The 20,893-nt window shown below is 46.0% G+C and overlaps 1 protein-coding gene across 2 annotated transcripts in view; it reads left to right on the forward strand.

Moving 5' to 3' along the window:
* The first annotated feature begins 2,426 nt into the window (after positions 1 to 2,426).
* ENPP6 (ectonucleotide pyrophosphatase/phosphodiesterase 6) overlaps positions 2,427 to 20,893 on the forward strand; it is a 32,872-nt gene continuing 14,405 nt past the window's right edge. Inside the window, exons 1-2 of one of the 2 annotated variants that reach the window (XM_061371820.1) lie at positions 2,440 to 2,874; positions 13,615 to 13,794. In XM_061371820.1, the coding sequence (XP_061227804.1) occupies positions 2,619 to 2,874; positions 13,615 to 13,794 (436 nt within the window). In that variant the 5' untranslated portion in view covers positions 2,440 to 2,618. Of the gene's footprint in view, positions 2,875 to 13,614; positions 13,795 to 20,893 lie in introns of both variants that reach the window. The other variant, XM_061371829.1, reaches the window with a different exon arrangement.

The following is a 20,893-nucleotide window of genomic DNA, read 5'->3' on the forward strand; positions in this document are numbered from 1 at the left end:
TATAATCATATTACCCTGAGTTTCTGAGTTCATTCAATGTAAGTATGTACACAGTCAATTAACACAGTGGCTTGGCCACAACACAATGCTACAGGCAGCTCCAAGAACATTACACAGTCTTTGCTACAGTGGGAATCCTCAGTAAGCACTGGTAGAAGTGCTGTCTTTGAGCACAGGTTCTGCAGGGCCACCTCCCATACTGGAGGGATAAGCAAGAGGAGGATGTGCACATCCCCGTCAGGAGGCAGGTGAAGAGGCAGATCCCTGTGGATACTGAAGATGGCCAGAGGAGCATTGTCTGTCCCTGCGGAGGCCTGCCCTGCAGCACGTGCTGCCCCGCACGCTGCCCAGCCGGTCACGTCCCCACCAGCCCTGTGTGCAGCTGCGGCCCCGTCCCCGCGGGCAGCCTTGCACAGCCTGGGACGCTGCCTGCTGCCCGGCTCACACAGCACTGTGGCTTCCCCCGCGTGGCAGGCTTCGCGTGTTCTCCTTCAAAGTTCAGGCTCCAACACACTGGTACTGCCCGGGTCCCATGGTGATATCTGCTCCAGGGGCTCGGCTGCGGCTCTGGGACCTGTTATTGTCCCAGCAGCCCGGGGACCACGGTCCATCTGTCCTCCTGGGCACGGGGCTGCACGGATGCCCCCAGGGCTCAGCTGTCTGTGACCTGATGTGCAGCACAGCTGTGTGACCCTGGCTTGGTTTGCTGAGAAAACTGCTGCTGCACTGTGAGAAAGTACGTGAACTAAAGCCAGCAAGGTAAGAAAAGTGAAAACATAAGAATTAAAGTTGCCAAGATGAGGAAAACTGGCAGTGCAAGGCTCCAAAAGTAAATGCTGTGTGAAAAGGGATAAACCCCCGAAGGGCTCAGGGCTCAGTTACTATCTGGCTCTAAAGATCCCTGAGCTGGAGCTTGGAAATGCTCTGAGTCCTTGTCTCAGGTGTAACTCTGCTGTGAGGGTATACCTTAAGTGCTGTGCCCTGGGATAGGAGATGGAAAAAGCAAAGATGAGAAAAAAAAGGAAGGAAAAGAGTGGGTGGGTAAGCTGTAGAGAGGAATGCATTTAGTCCACTGGCAGGGAGGAAACACTGAGGAACTTGAATGAGAAGCACAGCCAGCCAAAGAGCCTGAGCAGCCCTGCTTGACTGCAGGCTCCCCTTCCATCCTCTTCCACTTGCCTGAAATGACTCCCTCCTACAGAAAATCCCAGCATCCCCTCCCCTGGCATAGCATCTTCTTCCTTGAGCTGGAAGCCCCATGGGAAAAGGGCAGCACAGCATCAGTCCAGCCATATCCCAGGAGTGGTGACCTGCAGACACCTGCTCTGGCTCACAGGCACCTGCAGCAAGCGTGAAGCTGTGCTAAATGTGCAGGACGTGATGTGATGCGATACAAGTTTGCTAAATGCACAGCAGGATGCAAGGGGGTTTTGCACAGGGGTACGTAAGTAGCTGGGGCAAGGGAGGCTGACAACCACCTTGTTGAGCTTGCATCAGCCTGCTGTTTGCCAAGGAGTGACTAGACACGCTCAATGTGTGATTGGGAGCCTTGTAAAGAGCAGAAGTTCAGATTCAACACTGGGGTAGTGGCCAGCTGCTGCAACCTCCCCAGGTGTAAGCACCTGAGAAGGGCTGTTCCCATGATGAGTGAGACAGTGCCATGAACTTCTTTTATTTGGGAAAACCAAACACAATTCAAGTCAAGTGATTTAATAAGTAATTATAGTGTACAGCAGCCGCTGGCATTGCATTAGAGGTATAGTTAAGCTCTTGTGGCTTGCAAGAGAAGAACCTGGTGATGACCTGTGACTAAAATACAAACAATTTTTGATTTTTAATATGAAATATGTCACTGACTAGCTCTTTAAGTTTTAATAACATCAACATCTAGAAAATAAATGTACCGTTTGCTCTGTCTAATGCTGGATTCTTCTACTAGTACATTGGGAACAGGATTAGTCCCATGGCAGCACAGAGCAAGTGGGGAAGACAGGGTGCTTTGCAGTGACTCAGGTCCATGTAGATGTGAGCTGGGTACAACTGTGCCATCGAAATGCTGGACCCCAACTTGTACCCTCCACCTCCCAAACTTTGCTTTGCCTTAATCTCAGTCTGTCTATCACAAGCCACTGACAGAACGACATGATATGCAGTGCATGCCTGGAGATGTAACGCTCCGTGTAAAGTGAGCAGTTTCACCCAGTAGGAGCTCTGCCAGGCACAGGGGCTCAGATCCCACCACGCGTGGGACGTCAGCACTGCCCACTCCCTCCGTCCCTCCCTCCTTCCCTTAATTTCTCCCTCCCGTCTTTGCTCACCCTCCCACCCTTTCACCCTCTATTCTCTCTCTTTTACCCTCTCTCTCTCCCTCCCTGAGAGGCTCCACTTATTTCTGTGTCGTGTTTCCCCATCGCTGTGAAGCGTTTTCTCTGCAGCCGGGAAGCATCCAACTCTTCCCTCCGCTCGAAGTTAATCATCTGCTTGTCATTAACCTGTGCCCTCCCACTCAGCGCTGTAGCTTTAACACGGGCTGTGGCAAGCGGGAGGGAGAACAAGCAGTGCCAGGCCCGGCCCCGGAGCCGTTGCGGAGCCCTCTCTGTTGCCCGGTCCCGTTGGACATGGGGAGCTGCCGCCTCCCCGCAGCCCTCCTGGCCGCTGCCCTCGCCTCCCTCCTGCCGCCTCCCGCTGCACCCTCGGCCCCCCGCAAGCTCCTGTTGTTCCTGCTCGATGGCTTTCGCTTCGACTACATCGACGACAGCGAGCTGGAGGGGCTGCCGGGCTTTCGGGACATCGTGAACATGGGGGTGAAGGTGGATTACATGACGCCAGACTTCCCCAGCCTCTCCTACCCAAATTACTACACGCTGATGACGGGTGAGTACTTGCATTTCTGTGCTGTGATGCTCCTCAGAGCTCCCAGCTCGCTGTGAATTCTTCCTCCAAAGACAATGTAAAAACATCACAAGCTATGCTTTTAGCTGGGAGTTTGAAAGCACTGTGGCATTACAGCTCAGTAGTGCCTGTCTGGAGCCTGCTCTGAACTTGGAAACGTCACTTGGAGCTGATTGTTGGGAGTCTGCCTTTGCTCTCCCACGGTGCTGCCGTGTCCCTATCAGCTGCCACCACCAACAGCATGGCCATCCCGGGCTCCCTGGTGGGACTACTGATGGGGATTACTGTATACGGAACGTAAAAAGAAGCAGGAAAGGCATGGAAAAGTAATACAGAGCCTGCTCAGAGCCTTTCCAGTTAATAAAAAGGCATGTAAACTGAGGGTGGCCAAGAAGAGAACTTACATTCAGTCAGCAGGTCTGGTTTGGCAAGTTCAGTGTTAAATTTCTCCTTAAACTACACAGACTTTCTGCTTTCACAGGTCCCTGTCTTAACTTTGCCCTAAGAAATTGTACCTGTAATAATCTGAAATAGCCAAATAGGAAAACACTGAAGATTTTTGCTTTTCCTCCCTTACAGTATTTTTGAATGCCCAGGAGAGGCTTTCAGAAACTGGAGAGGGTAGTCATGGGTTTCACGGTGCTGACTTGCTTTTAGTCTAAGTGGAGTGACACGGTTATAGTGACACTAGGAAGGTGCACAGAATATAGCTGGGCCATTTTCATCAGAGGCACTCTGGAAACAATAGTTAAATAAAAACAAACAGAAAAGTTTTCCTGGAGTTTCCAATTGGATTTTTATCTGGGTAATAATTCATCTGGAATTATTTAACAAGCACGACCTTCCACCTAATGTGGAGGAGTGAGAAAATCCATCCTCTCCTAAGATACGTGGCATCTTTGCTGTCCTTGGAACAATACAATGTGGAGCAGTCCATATACTGCTTGCTGGGAAAGCAAATAGATGCCATTGTAAGACAAAAATCTGACATCAGTTGTGCCCAGCTTGTTTTGAAACTGCTTAACCCCTTCCTCCCTCCCTCTATCTCAAGAGAAATGCTTTTCTCTTGCTCATCTCTGAACAGAATCAAGTACAAAATCACCACAGGGATTTTTCATGACTTGGTGCAAATCCGTGAATGCAGAACAAATGTCATGATTGAAAACAGAGATGTCATTTCACCCCAAACCATGCTCTTCATGTGTACTTAGGCAGACAGGTTTAGCACTCCATGTGTGTAAAAACGCCTTTGGACGAAGTTGTTAAAGAGAAGAGGGAAAGTGACTGCTTTCACTTATTACGACATTTAATCATCACTCCTAGTAAGTGTGCATGCGTAGAATGTAATCAGCGTAGTCTGCAATCAGCCTTTCAGGGAGTTCTGAAAACATCCTATTTTGTGCTCACAAAGAACGAGTTTTGGTTTAGATGATGAAACACCACTGATGGACTTCTCACATTTTTAGAGTATCAGAGTTTCCACACCCCAGCTTGAGGCAATGAGACAATCTATGAGATCAAACTCAACTCCTCTTGCAAGTCTCCTGGCCTTCATGATGAGGATGTCAATGCAAATACAACTTAACTGCAAATAACTATTCACCTTCCTAACACATGAATCACAACAGTGTTAAACAGGTCAGGAGCCAACTGAGGACTGAGTTAGGTGATCCAAAGGAAGATCCAAGGCTGCATTTGAGTCCTTGGGGTGTTAGTGAACCCTGTGACACTGTCCTGGCATGACAGCATAGAAGATTCCATGGGTGCACTGCTCTTACCCCCAGTGCTGTGATGCAGTCACCACAGAAAGGAGGTGTCATGTTTTAGGTGATGGTGGTGTTAGGAGTCTGGGGCACAGAGTAGACATAGCATTAGCTGTGTTCAGCCTGTGCATGTTTGATTTGCAAAGCTGGGGCAGCTTTTGGAGAAAACACAGCATGGCAGTGTGACATGAGCATCGTACCGTGGTGACCTGCTTAGGGACTGGCAAGTTACCATCTCCCTGTTGCTGCTGTACGGGCATGGGAAAGCTTAACATCACATCTCAGCAGTCATGCATCTCTTCTGTGGGACACACACACGCATGACTGTAACTGCTTTTGCTTCCATTTGCAACTGGGATGTGTGGGACTTAAATGCTGACAGTTTCTTGTGGGAAATCAGTGACTACAAGCTATTCTTCATGTCTTGTCCTCCACTGCTGCTTAAAGAGCTGTTAGGAAACTCAAGTTTTAACCTCCAAACTGCAGCATTTTAGCATTTGTGAATTTAGCTTTTTTTTTAAGCTAAATAAGCTTAACAAATATCTGGCCACATGTGCACATTCCCACCCCTGCCTTGTTCATTATATCCCACTGCTTTCTCAGATCCCTTCTTTTTCTGCTCATTCACAAGGTACTGTGGCCCCACATTCATATAAGAGTGAGCATGGCTGCACATGCTAGGACAGAGGACTCTGCTTTCCAGACATGGCTGCACACACTAGGACATACGGTGCCAAACTGTTTTCATCAGCCCTGCCAGAAGGTAGCTTTCCTCTGCAAGGGGCAGCTAGCAAGCAGTAGCAGGCAGTGCAGCTGCCCGGTTATCTGCCAGACCTTCTAGTCATCCCATTTTACTTACTGATGGTTTAAAGAGAGCTGAATTTAATATTCATGAGAAATAGCAAGTTTACCAAGATTTTCAAAGCTATAACCAAATAGATGCAACTGTAACTGCTGACCAGGAGCCGTGTATCCAAAAACAACTCACTGATGTATGCTAATGTGAAGCATACCCTGTTTTGCAGAGACTAGAAGCTAGGCGACGCTCAGGCACAGTGGGAGGAATAGGGTCCATCCTAGGTATCACAGTATCACCGTATGTTAGAGATTGGAAGGGACCTCAAAAGATCATCTAGTCCAATCCCCCTGCTGGAGCAGGAACACCTAGATAAGGTTACACAGGAACGTGTCCAGGCGGGTTTTGAATGTCTCCAAAGAAGGAGACTCCACAACCTCCCTGGGCAGCCTGTTCCAGTGTTCTGTCACCCTCACTGAGAAGAAGTTTCTTCTCAGGTTTAAGTGGAACCTCTTGTGTTCCAATTTATACCCATTTCCCCTTGTCCTTTCATTGTTTGCCACTGAGAAGAGCCTGGCTCCATCCTCGTGACACTCCCCCTTTATATATTTATATACACTAATAAGGTCACCCCTCAATCTCCTCTTCTCCAAACTATAGAGACCCAGCTCCCTCAGCCTCTCCTCATAAGGGAGATGCTCCACTCCCTTAATCATCTTAGTTGCCCTGCGCTGGACTCTCTCCAGCAGGTCCCTGTCCTTCTTAAACTGAGGGGCCCAGAACTGGACACAATATTCCAGATGAGGTCTCACCAGGGCTGAGTAGAGGGGAAGGAGAACCTCTCTTGACCTACTAACCACCCCCCTTCTAATACACCCCAGAATGCCATTGGCCTTCTTGGCCACAAGGGCACAGTAAACAGGTAAACAAACTGGATAAATTTTGGAGGGGAAGCGAAGGGAGGGAGGTGACTTGCCTGTGGTCATGCAGTGCTGCAGGGCCATGGAACAGCTCTCCTACCTAAACTTGCCACTGCTGTCAACCAATGAGAAGATGTTTGCCAGAGCTTCCCTGACTGATGCAAAAAGCCTCAGCCCAAAACCCGGCGCCTGCCCTTGGGCTTTCATCTACATCTACAGCAATTATAAGAACAAAACCCATAGCATAAAAACAAGACAAATGCTAATGGTTTGGCTTCTTCATTTAAAGTCATCAGTGATTCAGAGCTTAGGGGGAAGCTCCAGTCTCCCTTCAAGCCAGGGCATGCATCATGACCTGCTGTTAGAAGCACCAAACGAGTCAAGTCACTGCTGGAGCAAAGGGATCTTGCTGATGTACAGCTGGAGACTTTGTTTTGTTACAGAGATCTGGTGATGTGCAAGGTAACACAAGGATGTACTGGCTTAAAATCCCAACTCCTTGAAAAGCAGTCTTCTCTAACAACTTCATTCATGCTGTGTTTCACAGTTTTGGCTTCCACAGGGGTGTAAGGACTGGTTCTTGGGTGGTTGGGTTGTTTTCTGAGCTGCTAGACTGAATCCTACCTGCTGTCCCAGCTTTCTGTGCTCCAGTTATGATATTGCAGTTGTTGACCTGAAAGGCATGATACAAAACGGTGAATTAGGTAAAAGGAGCTGTTGCTGCTGACATGTATTTGAGAGAACTTTGTGGGGCTTGACATGAGCTTGACACGGGAGAGAAGCAGGAGTCGAAATACACGTATCCCAAAACGCTCATTTAATCACACCATGTGCTGTTTGTTTTGTGTAGAAAGGAATTAAGATCACAAGCCACCTCGGGCTGTTGTCCTGTGGGGAGCTTTTAATTCTTCTCTTTTCCTGCCATGGCCTGGTTCTGCAGGGAGCTCTCATACCAAGCTCAATGGCAAGTCTGAGGTCTCCCCTGTAACTGCTGCAAGCACGAGTTATTGCTCCAGAGCCCTTCATGCCATATCTCTCAAGAAAAGCTGCTCACGCTGAGGGGTTTAGGTCTTTCTCGCCTGCCAACCCATGGGCACTGGGGGAGTGCTGGGGCACCCCCTGCATCCCAGCTCCCCTGAAGTCCCCCCAGCTCAGGGTACGCAGGGCCTCTCACATTTCCAGCCCCAGCCAGCATAAACACAAGCAGACAGCATCACACCTGAGCTGGAAACCCAGGAGGATTCATTTTCCAAGATCCTAACAACAGATGAAGTCTTCTCTGGCAGGTCCTCCACGAGAATGTGCCAGCCACCTGGTCAGCTGTATTTCTCTTGGCCTCCATGGGAAGCAGAGGGAGTCCCTGCTCACAGCAGTGAGTGAGGAGCTGCTCAGAGAGGAGCCAGCAAGGAGCCTCAGTGCTGCTTTTTGGACAGGAGCTGATCTTAAATACTTGGCAGAGAGGCTGTGAGGTCCCATGAAGCTAGCAGGATGGAGGAGGAGTTTGAGCCAAGGATGTTTCAGACTCCTGCAACCAAGGTGTGGGCTCAGCCCTGCATGTACCATCGCCTTCTCTGCGCAGCAGGAGAGAGAGGGGCAACAGGTCCCAGGGATGGGTGATGGTCAAGGTCTACTCTGCCAGACTGAAGGTTTTACCCGTACTCTGTGTTTCTACCATCCTTCCTGCACTCCGTTCTCAGCGTTGCCATATTTGGCTGCTGAGGGGCTTTGGTATATGATGTTGTGGTCTGATAAATAGCCAGACTGCTTCTGCCTCCCCCTGAGCACCTCAAATCTCTACGTATGCCTCACCCCATTTATTCCATGTTTCTGGGAGCAAATGTCCTTTGGGCTTTCATCCCTCTGGGCTCTGGCTGATGTGCACTAGTACATTTACTGTTTGCTGTGAGGGCTATCCTGTCTCACAGTACAGCACAGAATCATAGAATCATAGAATAGTTAGGGTTGGAAAGGACCTTAAGATCATCAAGTTCCAAACCCCCTGACATGGGCACCTCCACTGTCTGTCCACTTGGTACCCACAGGAAGCACAGCCTAGTGATGGCTCTATTGGATGCCTCTTTTCAGCTGCCAAGTTAACAGGATCCAGACTCCAGCCTGGTCCAGGAAAGGATGCTGGTAATTTCTGTTTAGCAGTTAAGCAAGCTTTTAATTACATAAATAATGCCTGCATTTTGTCTGAGGGATGAAAAAATGGAGGGATAGGAGTACAACAGGGAAATTCATTATCTGTACACATGAACTGAAACTACCTCAACTTCACTGTCCAAGCTGAGAAAAAAGCCAGAAGGAGGCAGAGAGCATTATGAGGGAATAAGATATTTTCTTTTTGCTCCTCTTTTAACCTCCACAGATGCCAGCAGCAGCAAAGCTTTAAAAGATTCTGTTTGTGACATACAGTTTTAAAATCAGTAGTCTCTTTTGCTTCTTGGATTCAGCAGCTTTTCATTTCTGAAACGAAAAGAACATGAAGAACAGGAAGCAAAAGAGCATGAAGAAGTCTGTGGTAATACTGGCAGGGAAGGGGTATTGTCCTACCAAGGACAGGCTGGAGAAGAGAGTGGGAACTGGGAGGGTGTTTCATTTTCACATTCTTCATCCCACTTTGTTTACTTGCTGCCCGCAGAAAGGCTGCAATGCCAAGTGCCAAAATTTTCCTTTTTCACACATACACAAATGCTGTAAAAATCTGTGTTTGCTTTCTACCACAGAAAAAATGGAAACACTTTCAAAGTGGAGAACAGAAAGTTTTCTCTAACACAAGTTCATCTGCTACAAATTGAAGCAGTGTTTTTTCCTTCTTACTAGCTGCAGCCTCACAGCTCACAACTAGCATACCTGCTACCAGCTCTTAGGGGCAATAAGTGGATATTCACATACCAAGGTATTTCTCTGCCCAGAGCTGAAGTCACAGCTGATGAACAGAAAACTGCCAGAGGCTCTCACCCTCTCTAATGGTGCAGAGAGCAGCTGTGCCCATCGTTTTGTTCAGACCTTCTGTAGTGCTCGGAGTTGTGCTGCCCTTGAGCTGTACCCAGCTGTGAGCAGTCTGGGGTCCCAGCATGATCCCTCTGCCCACCAGTGCCACTTGGTTCAGCAGACCCACTGTCAGCCCAGAGCACTGCTCTCCAGAGGCATAAAACCTGCTTTCCTGCACAAGTAAGCATCTGCAAAGCCTAACCTGTATAGAATCATAGAATAGTTAGGGTTGGAAAGGACCTTAAGATCATCTAGTTCCAACCCCCCTGCCATGGGCAGGGACACCTCACACTAAAACATCTCACCCAAGGCTTCGTCCAACCTGGCCTTGAACACTGCCAGGGATGGAGCATTCACAACCTCCCTGGGGAACCTATTCCAGTGCCTCACCACCCTAACAGGAAAGAATTTCTTCCTTATATCCAATCTAAACTTCCCCTGTTTAAGTTTTAACCCGTTACCCCCTGTCCTACCACTACAGTCCCTAAGGAAGAGTCCATCCCGAGCATCCTTACAGCCCCCCTTCAGATACTGGAAGGCTGCTATGAGGTCTCCACGCAGCCTTCTCTTCTCCTGGCTGAACAGCCCCAACTTTCTCAGCCTATCTTCATTTTTGTGCATCCCAGCCCCAGCCCCATTATGAAAGCACTGAATTAGTTTCATGCTCTTGTTAAATCAATCTCCTTCGGGAAAAAAACAGAAAAAAGTAATGCCGTGTATAGTAGAGATTTTTCTGTGCCTTTTGGTGTGATCCTAGTTGGATGCAGTGGCTTGCCTGACATACATAGGCTAAGGTGTTTCTGCTTTGGATCTGTGTATTATTGGAGGTCATAAAAAACTGTAAAGACTTGTCAGCAACCTCTTCTGGGAACATAAATGTCCATGCACATCTTGTAAGTATTATTTTGCTTGGGGTGCTGCAGATGGCAGGGCCACTTTGTCCAGACCAGGACTCCCCACTGAATTCTTATGAGCCCTGGCCTTCTTCAGGCCACTTAAGGATGAGCACATGGGGTTTCTTTGTTGTTGGTTTTTTTTCCTGTCGTCTTCCTTTTCAAAGCAGGGCAGATGAGACCCAGCAGGGTAAGAGCAGAGCAGGGCATATACAAAAACAGGCAGAGCTGGGCCCTTCAGGATGCTCTGCTCCCAGCAAGCTGTGCTCAGTCCTTGGGGATGGCAGCACCACCATACCTGCTCTGAAGTGGGAATACGGTGCTGGTGACTTTAAAATCCTACTCTCTTTCTCCTCATGGCAGGCAGCAGGAGCAGAGCATTTCCCAGGGCAAGTCATCCAGCAGGTCTCGAGGGGGTTTAGAAGTGGGGTGAGGAGCAGATAAATGTGCCAGTCTGGGTCAGCATTTAGGTGGTGCTTCAAGGGAATAGCAGAGGAAAGATGTTGTAGGGAGGGGAAGAAGGGGAGAAAGGGAACTGCATGTGTCAGTTCAGCTGTTAAAACCTACCTACCTTAGAGCGTGCAGCAGTTTGTGTAGAGGAACTTAACCCTTCCACAGCCTATATGTTTATCATCAGATGGATACCATACTGGTACCTTTACTGTGTTGGATAATATACACACTGTGGGTTCTCTGGTGAATCTGATTTGCTCAGTGCAGAGATGGTTTACCTCTGTTTTGTTTCCTGATGCACCAGGTGTAGCACTGAGCACCTGTCACACATCCTCACTTTTTAAGAAAAGATCACTGAGTGTCTCAGAAGAGTATTTTCTCTTGTAGGCTTAGGCGTGGGTGGTCCCTATGTGATATATCATGCCTACTAGTGATCCTACACGCTGTCCCTGCAGTCAGTGAAAGACCACCAAAGAAAGAAGAGGTCATTCCCATAGCAAATGCTACAGGAGCACTTGCTCTGGTTTCCAGATCTAATGTATGGTCAATGTAGGGTTCATAGCATTCAGTGTTGCTGTGCTGCTATTGTGGGTGGCCAAGCGGCCGCACGGGGTTTTTTTGGGTTTTTTTGCTGGTTTGGGTTTTTTTCTTATTTCATCTTGGGCTTACATAGATTGATTTGAATGCTGACAAAAGTGCATGGAGACATGGGAATGTGCTCTGGACAAAGCCAATGTTGTAAGTGTAGTGTCCAAGTAAGCTGTAGGATGCAGACTTGCAAATGCTTTTGCTGGCTCTCTTCCAGAAGGATACAACAGTTATCATATTCCTGGAAACCATACCCTCTTTGTTTTCCTCAGCTGCTTGAGGAAGGGGTGCTTTTGACTACAATTCCAGAGAGTTTAAATGACGATATCTGTATGCTGAAATTGCTTTTTGCCCTGTTTCTACTTTTGAGACTCTTGATGTTTGATTACACTGGAAAGCTGCAGTAATGGAAGCAATAATAAATTCAACATGTTACAGTGACTAATACCATGTTGCTATTTTGATAATCGTTAAAAAGAAGATCACCAAAGGTCATTTTCTCAGCCTGGAGAAGATAAGTTACAACAGGGGAAGTAAAGAACTGGAGTTGTACAGGTGACCCAAAAGAAATTTGCTAAGCGACCTTAATTCTGTGTCTGAGTGTCTCTGGGGGACAGAAATGCCAGATATTGCAGGGCTTTTTAATCTAGTGAGCAAGGTATAGAATAGCTGTGGTTGAAGATTAACAAAGGTCAAAAACAAAATTAGAGACCAGGCATATTTTTTGTACAGTGTTACTGATGATAAATATTGGGATGAGCAGCCCAAGGATGAGGTTGATGAGCTGGTTGTCAGTGTATTCCAAGGAGGTCCAGGGTCTTTCTGGGACACAAGCTTCAAGGCAAGCAGACATGAATGGCTCCAGGCAACATTAAATGGTCATGTATTTTGGTCTGTCTGCTCATCTGAAATTCCCTTCTTGCCCTGTGAATCAGCGATGTTTGCAATGAAAACTAATGCCTTATCATCTTCTATATGGGAGACATCTTCTTTAGTACACAAAAAAAGAGGGTTGGAGTCCACAGAGGAATGAACTTGTCTGATGTGAATATTAGAAGAATACTATCCTCTGTAATAGTGCACACAGTTCATTAAACATCCCAACAACACTGCAATCTCAGTTGTGTTCCTTAAAGAGGTGGGCAAACTGACAGCAGACCTTCGATCCCATACAGAGCTCACATTGGTAGCAACTAGAGTTTGTTGTTCTATATGAAGCGTACACTGTACATCATACAAAGACATGACCTAACAGCTTCAGCACTGACCTGCAGGTTTCCCAGGCTGGCACCAGTTGCCTGCCCGTAGTTTAGCAGGTTGATACATGCTCAGGAATATGTGGATTTCAGGATGCTGAAGAGATGGGGTTGCCCTTTCAGTAAGAAGTCTGCATTTTTGATGCACTGTAGAGTTTTCTTTTGAAACTAGCTCTTTTGAGACTTACAGTGAAGAAAGCACTTGACAGGCTAAAAGAGGGCAGATTACTGCCCATTCAATCCACCATTTCACCTATATTAAGCTTGTTTGGTTCAATATGGTAAGTAGTGACTGCCACAACTCGAGACTGCTTTTGTCTGCTGGGGAGGAGGAAATGTTTTACAATGTTGAAATACCTCATAGTAGTGAAGGATAGTTCAAAAGCCATTTCAAGGTCACATGTACCCAAAGTATACAGAGTTCTCTGCTTAAAATGGTGCCTTCTTAAATCAAGCATACCAAGGTTATTTCAGGTGTGATCACTGTGCTGAGTCTCACAATAATCAAAGCCTGTTATCTGGATCCTTGCGGTATCATGACTCACCAGCTAATGATGACAGTGTCTCACACACACATCAGCGGTTGCTTTTTAAGATATGGAAATCATGAACTCCCCATGCAACTGAATCTTCAGCATTTCTTTTCCTATTTTTGTTAATTCACCTGAAGCTTAGCTCTTAAAATACAGAACCTTCCCTTCTGACAATGACAAGAGGTGGAAGACGTCTCCCTGCTATTCTATACTAGTTTCTTGCAATATAAAGTTGACCAAGGCCCTCCATGAGGCTGAAGGGCTGAAAATGTCTAGTGAAATGTTTGCTGTCCCCACAAGCAAGAACAAAGTGTGTTCATTTAAAACAAACAACAACAACAAATACAACAATAGCAAAATAAAAGTCGCATATAAATGTTTTAGCCTAGGTTTTCTTGTTTGTGAAATCCAGCTTTTCAGCTGATTTGCTGGTGATGCAGTGGTAGCAGTGATGGTTGCTGGTGACATCCTTCTGCTGGAGAACAACCACCTGATTGTGCTGTCTTTTTCTCCACCCCCAAAGGTCGCCACTGCGAGGTCCATCAGATGATTGGAAACTACATGTGGGACCAAAAAGCAAATGTATCTTTTGACATTGGTGTGAATAAAGAAAGCCTGCTTCCTCTCTGGTGGAATGGATCGGAGCCTTTGTGGGTCACAATGATGAAAGAAAAAAAGAATGTTTCCATGTACTACTGGCCAGGTTAGTACGTAAAAAATTGCTACCATCTTAACTGTGCATGGTTACATCTAAGCATTCCACACACTGTAGGATGGCTCTTTAATATAGTTCTGATAGACAGACAAGAATTGCAAGTGCTTTACTAATCACTCATAGAAATTATCTTTTCTTAGGCCATGACAATTTGCGTGTGCTTAGAAAGAGAAAAATTGAAGTGTCACTGGGGAAAGAGATATTGAGTTGCTGGAGTGAGTCCAGAGAAGGGCAACAAAGCTGGTGAAGGGTCTGGAGAATAAGTCTTACAAGGAACAGCTGAGGGAACGGGTGGTTGTTCATTATGGAGATGAGAAGGCTCAGGGGGACCTTATCACTCTCTACAACTACCTGGAAGGATATTGTAGCGAAGTGGCAGTTGGTCTCTTCTCACACATAACAAGCAATAGAACAAGAGGAAACGGCCTCAAGCTGCTCCATTGGAGGTTTAGATGGGATATTAGGAAACATTTTGTCACCGAGAGGGTGCTCAGGCATTGGAACAGGCTGCCCAGGGCAGTGGTGGAGTCACTGTACCTGGAAGTGTTCAAGAACCATGTAGATGAGGCCCTTGGTGACATGGGTTAGTGGTGGCCTTGGCAGTGCGGGGGAATGGTTCGACTTGATGATCTTGACGGTTTTTTCCAAACTAGATCATTCTATGGTTCTATGATTACCTTCAGGAGGCTGGCTTGCAGAGCATCCCCTCCTCCACCATTCACCATGTAGAACATACCCTCCTTCATCACTACTCAGATGAGGTCCCAGTTGCTATGAGTCTGTCTGTTCATTTAGAGAGACTTGGCCTTTCCATTCCTCATTTGTTGGGTATTGGACCACTGAAATCACTAGGGATGTATAATAACAAGTCTTTTTTAACAAATGGGACTATACCCTTAGGGAAATACCACATGGAAATAAATGTGGCAGCTGTGCAGCCAGACCAAACCCTTTGCAAGGTACCCAGCTTCTCAACTTTTTGACCTTTTAACCCTGCTAGCTAAGCCATATGCAAATATCCTCTTATGTGCAACTGCAGGCTATAGGACCACATGTTGGACGAGCTGCACTGAATACAGCCAGTGCCAGTGTGTAGGGCAGGGACAGCTGACTCACACCGTGGGCTCCCAGCCAACTCATCTCTGCATCCCAGCGCATGTGTGCCTGGTCATGGTCTTTCCATGCAATATAGCTAATGGCATCCCACAAAAAAGGCCACAGTTCTTATGACAGGGAAGAAAGAGTGTACCAAGATGAAACAGACTGAAAAGTCATCCAGAGTGTTTCTACAGTACTGAAGAGCAAGAAAGATCTCAGTGTGACACTATTGTCTTACGGACTCAAAGGTAGTCTAAAAGACTAAAGATGCAGACTAGATAGAGGTGATAAAATCATGTAATGGTTTGGTTTGGAAGGGACCTTAAAGATCATCCAGTTCCAATCCCCTGCCACAGGCAGGGACACCAATAGACTAGGTTGTGCAAAGCCCTGTCCAACCTGGCTTTGAGCACTGCCAGGGACTGGGCAGCCACAGTTTCTCTGGGCAACCTGTGCCATCGTCTCACCACCCTCACAGTAAGAATTTCTTCCTAATATCTAATCTAAATCTCCCCTCTTTTATTTTAAAGCTGTTCTCCCTTGTCCTGTCACTGCATGCTCTTGTACAAGGTCCCTTTCCAGGTTTCTTGTAGGCCCTCTTTAGGCACTGGAAGCTGCTCTAAGGTCTCCCCAGAGCCTTCTCTTCTCCAGGCTGAACAAGCTCAGCTCTCTCAGCCTGTCTCTGTAGGAAAGGTGCTTCAGCCCTCCGATCATTGTCATGACCCTCCTCTGGACTCGCTCAAGCAACACTGCATCCCTCTTTTGCAGAAGAAGAGGTATGTGGTACTGTGGGTTATTTCCCAAAGTATGACACGTATCAATGACAAGCACACTTCTGTCTCCCAAAACTTGCTCTGCTGCTGTGCTTCTTGGCCAGTGATGCATGAAAAGTGGTCTTGCGCTATCCCAGTGCTTGTGTTGCAAGCACGGAGATCTAGAATGAGGCAGCTGCTGATGGGGCAGCAAGGCTGGAGCCCTTCCAAGCACAGGCTGCTGTGTGCAGCCAAAAACCCTCTGGGAAATGGAGCCAAGGGAAGAGCAGAGCTCGCTCTCACTCCAAGCTTGCACTGGACAATGGAGCCAGAAAGCACCAGGGCAGGAGTGGTGCCTTGGAGGTGCTAGAGTAGTGGGCAAGAACTGAGCCCTAAGGGCTCAGGGAACCCTGACAAGGATCGGTGCTCAGTGCTACCCAGGACAAGCAGCAGGCCCTGGAGGCTACCCTGCAGTCACCCTCGAAGTCTAGAGAGCTGCATCCCCCTTGATGTCTGGCACGAGGGCCACCTGCATGGAGCAGGAGCAGCAGACCCCTGGCCACAATAGCCCGAAGGAGCCCTTGCAAGGGGCTGTGCTCAGTGTTGCAGAGGAAGACAAAAAAACCCAGGTACACTTACTAGTTCACCATGGGGGAAAAAAAGCCTTCCTGCCCCCAGCTGCAGGGCACAAAGGGCCATCTTTGTGGCCCCCTTTGTGGTGCATGAGCAGCAGGCAGTAACCCAGCCAGAATGGACCGTAGGAGCCCTGACAAGTGATTTTGTTCAATGCTGTAGAGGAAGGCAGCCCTCAAAAAAAACCAACTGCTTCTTACTGGAGATCACCCAAGTGACCTAACAGCAGTGCTAATAGCAGGGTATAGAAACTATACAAGAATGTAGAAATTCTTCTAAAGATTCACAAAAATACCTCTTTCTATAGACTATTCATCTTTAACTACTAGTGTAACTGCACTGAATAGATATAATTATGTACTGAATAGATGTAACAGTCTACAAAGAGCTACTGAAATCCAAAAGAACAGTATCGCTTTCCATTAAATTCCTTTGGACTTTACCTAGCTCCTTCATGTTGCAGTGTCTACCAGGGAGAAGACATGTGAGGTCTACATGTGTGTATCCTTGCAGACATATATATAACCTTTACACTTATCTGTCTGCTATTTCCAGTAGAAAATTGCAAGGGACAATAAAACCTTCCTTTTCCCAGTGCTAATATTGCCAGTATATGCATTGAATTTCTCGTGACACAGAGGCGGATTTTTGTGCATGGATCAGGTATTTTAGCTGTGAACTGTGATGTGTACATCTGTCAATTATTTATCTGCGATAGACGACCTTTGGCAAAGTGCTCAGTGTCTCAGTTCAGCAAACACTTAAGCATATGCTCATTTTAAAGGTGTTCATGGTCTCAAAGGGCACATTGGCCATAACACAGTTAGGCACAGAGCAGGAACCAGGCTGAAATGCAGAACAGCTGAATTAAGAACAGGGCAATTGGACTGCAGGAGGACTCCAGGTTTAACTGGAGTAAACAGAAGTCACCCCAAATGTGATAGTATCTATTACTTTTTCCCTATATGACTGTTTTGAGTTATTTTCTAGTTCCATGGTAAGAATGTTATCCTTTCTAAAACATCTATGTCTATTATTTTAAAGCTTTAATTCTGAACTAAGCATTTGAATGGGCAGCAATGCCAAACAAAATCAAGGAAAAAAGTAAGAGCTTAATAACCAAGGTGGGTAGGGGTCCTATAAACATTTGCACTGCTTATGATCTGCTATTAGTGATTAACTTTTCCAGTCTGAGAATACACTGCTGCTTAGTAATGACGAAGATCCAACCAGGAAAAGTCTGGGAAACTCTTAATAGGAACAGCAATGTACAGCCAAATTCATCACACTTTAGTCTGGAAGATGCTGTTTTCTCTTTTATCAGTGGTAAAGGCAAATGAGACCAATCAAATGTAGCAGAAATGCACTGTGAATGCCAGAGAGCTGATTCCTGAAGTTAACTTACGCTACTGCTGCTTCCTTCAAAGAACCAAGTTCCAGGCTTTGTAAAGTCTGAAGCCAAAATCTGCTACTTCATATTCTTCCCTATGTTCCTTGTTCACACATGGTCAGTGCTTAAAGAAAATCCAGACCCTAGCAAAAAGGGACACAGCGCAGGAGAGCTGTCTGATGCAAACACCCATCCATCACAGCTTTTTCTGTGAGCCCAACATAAACAGAACAAAGGCAACTCATGGGCAGAATTCATCTGGGCTCTCCTGCCACTAGAAACAGAGGAGCCAAAATATTACCATGCTAGGGGTCCCAGCCACTGCTTCTGCCAAAGTATAAGCACTTGTAGGTATATTTTTCTCTTTTCTTCATGGTGTTTATTATGTACTTTCTGCTCTTCAAAGCATTCCTGGGGGAAAATGTCATGTATCCTCTGTCTGCTTGATGGCTAAGTAAAACACAACTAACACCGTACATGTGGTGAAATGCCCAAGTTGCCTGTCTGAAGCACTGACACTACAGTGGATGGAGAAGCCCCAGGGGAGTGCAAGAGCTTCCTGGCAGTACCACCAAAGTCAAAGCTTTATAGTGCTCTTCATGCTTACCCTGGTGGGTGAGGACACCCAAGACCCTCCAGTTCCCTCATTCTCCAGCAGCCTATGCAACTGCTTCAGCTGAGGTGCAGTGACATCTTTTCTAAACACTGAAATGAAGAAAAAGGGGGTGGGGAAAAAGTCTCTAAATGCAACTTTTGTCATTTAAACACAACATTTACCAGACCATCGAGCTAGCCTGGAAAGTTTTCAAAACCCTCTGTTGTGACATGAAGTGTGGGACTGTTAAATCAATGTTTAGAAATGCAATTTAAAGTTGGCAGAGGCTCAGGTCTCCATGTCAGATAGATAAAGAGGAGCCTATATATCACTGTGAAAGAAGTCCTTATTCTTGCTCCAGTAGTTCAGGTTTTAAAATAGAAAGGTCTAGCGTCATACAAAACTGTGCAGAAAGCTATCTAATGCAGCATCTTATTAAATATAGCTCATCTATTTGTAGTTTGATCAAGAAAAACCTAAAAATCCCTTTGGCTGGCTCCAAGTATTTTTAAATTTCCTCTCTCATAATATTTAAATGAGAAAATTTACCACGTGTCCTGGCCTCTACCAAAAAGGAATTTAAATACTAAATGATCTTCATGGCCAGTATTACGGAACTGTAACAAGCCTTAACATCAAAAATCCAATTCCAAGTTCTATTCATCACGGAGTTCTTGCTATCTAAGAAGCCTGAATTTTCAATGTTACTACCAATGAACTACACACTCAAAGACCAATATTTAGGAGCCAAAATGATTTCTAATTGTTGCTGTCTCTGCGGACTTCTATGCCATGCTCATCATTTTACAATCCAGAAATAGCAAAGATATCTCAGCAACTAAAATATCTCAGATCCCCAAGAAGTTAATGCTTCCAGTTAAAATTATCTTATGAGTAATTCTGAGGAACGTTATCTGAGAAAATTATAATATGGTGTAAGTATCTTAAGAGAAAAAAAGGCTCAAAATCATTATATTAGTCACTGGCTATGAGCAAGCATCCACTCAAACTAAAATACTAAGTGTTTCCAATGCATTTTGAAAAGTGTCCTTAAGTTCTTGCCTGCCTTTGGAGCTAAGCTTTTCCCAGACTCAAGTGTTGGAAGAGAAATTGGCTCAGAAGTTCCAGTTCAGTCCTGATATAATAGCAAATCCCATAGAGGACTACTGCATCACCTCTCACATCTGAGGTAGCTGAAAGCCCATGTGTTCCTGCAGGTAGCACCCAGGACATCATGCAGAAGATTGAACCTACACACACTCAGGGTTGGGGGCAAAGACTTCTTCTCCTGGGGATGACTTCAGATGGTTCATGGAATACATTTTAATGATGATTTCGTTAGGTAGAAGCTGAGACCTTTTCTGTTGGACAACATAACCTCCTGAAGGTGCTGTGTATGGATGTATAGAAGATTTACCATGGGATGGTGTGGAGAGTCAGTTCTTGTCTACCAGTCTGCAGGCTTTTGTGGTTGAGACATAAACACCAACGTACCTCCATACAGAAAGGGAAGGATCAAGGTACATTTGGGTCAACAAGGGAAGAACAGAAAGTGAGCACCATCACACACTCCCACAATTTTTATAAAAACAAATATTAGATAGAGGTTCAGAAAGATGTAAATATGTTTTTACAAGAAACTTTACTACATTTTCTGGTTATCATTCCAAATAATTCATTCTTACAAATCATAACAGATGTGGTCCCTCGAAACATACAAACAATGTGGAGCCCTGGGTACTGTTGCCATGGACCACTGGGGGAAGAGACTGAATCCGTCATGTGTGCTAGGGTTCTTTATCTCTTGGAAAGGGTCTGACTTACCTGGCTTTCTGCAAATAAGTGAAGATCTTTTAAGGTTTCCTAAGCTTAAACATTTAGGTACCTTTCATAGTGCTTCTGGGAAGTCACAATCAGAAGAAAGTCTCTTAGCCAGCTTAGCCTGCAAGCAGTGTGCTTTTCCCTGTGTCGCAGTGCTGCACCTCTGTAATGTGAAGTCATGCAGGCTGAGGTGCAAGTAAGTGTCTGACTAAGCAAACCACTGTAAGTCAGCTCTGAAGGTAGCTCTGCTTGCTCTAGTGCCTTCTCTTTACTTACACCTCCTCTGCAACCTTCTTCCCCTCTCAAGCAACAAGTCAACTTATGACCTTATGTCAATGTCTATATTCCTTTCATCCCAAAGGAGAAGCAAAGGGACCCAAATGCAGTCAGATTCAGGCTATGGCTTAGAGTTGCCTTTTTGATCTGACTGCATGGATGTATGCAGAGTCAATTTTGCAAAAGATCTCTTTCTGGTTTTTTTAGCTTGTGCCCCAGGAATACACCAGCAAATGCCTTAACTGTGATGGGAGGTCTCAAAAGATAATTTGCATGAATCTGGTGTTTCTGAAAGCACATTTCTTTTAAATATTAATGCTATTCAGCAGCATAGTAACGGGAGAGCAAAAGGGCAAAAAAGTCCCACAAAAACATGTTTCTCTGTGTTCAGGGCCATGTTCTCCTGTAGGATTTGTTGCCATAAATTTCTGGGCCACAAAACAGACTGCATTTTGTAAGGATGGCTGCAAGTTACCAAGAGACTTAATTGGTTTATACTGTTTTAATAAGACCTCCTGGGAA

Source organism: Neopsephotus bourkii, unplaced genomic scaffold, assembly GCF_033783945.1.
Source record: "Neopsephotus bourkii isolate Nb327-2 ecotype Australia unplaced genomic scaffold, CSIRO-AGI_Nbou_v1 NB_168, whole genome shotgun sequence".
Taxonomy (NCBI): Eukaryota; Metazoa; Chordata; class Aves; order Psittaciformes; family Psittacidae; genus Neopsephotus; species Neopsephotus bourkii.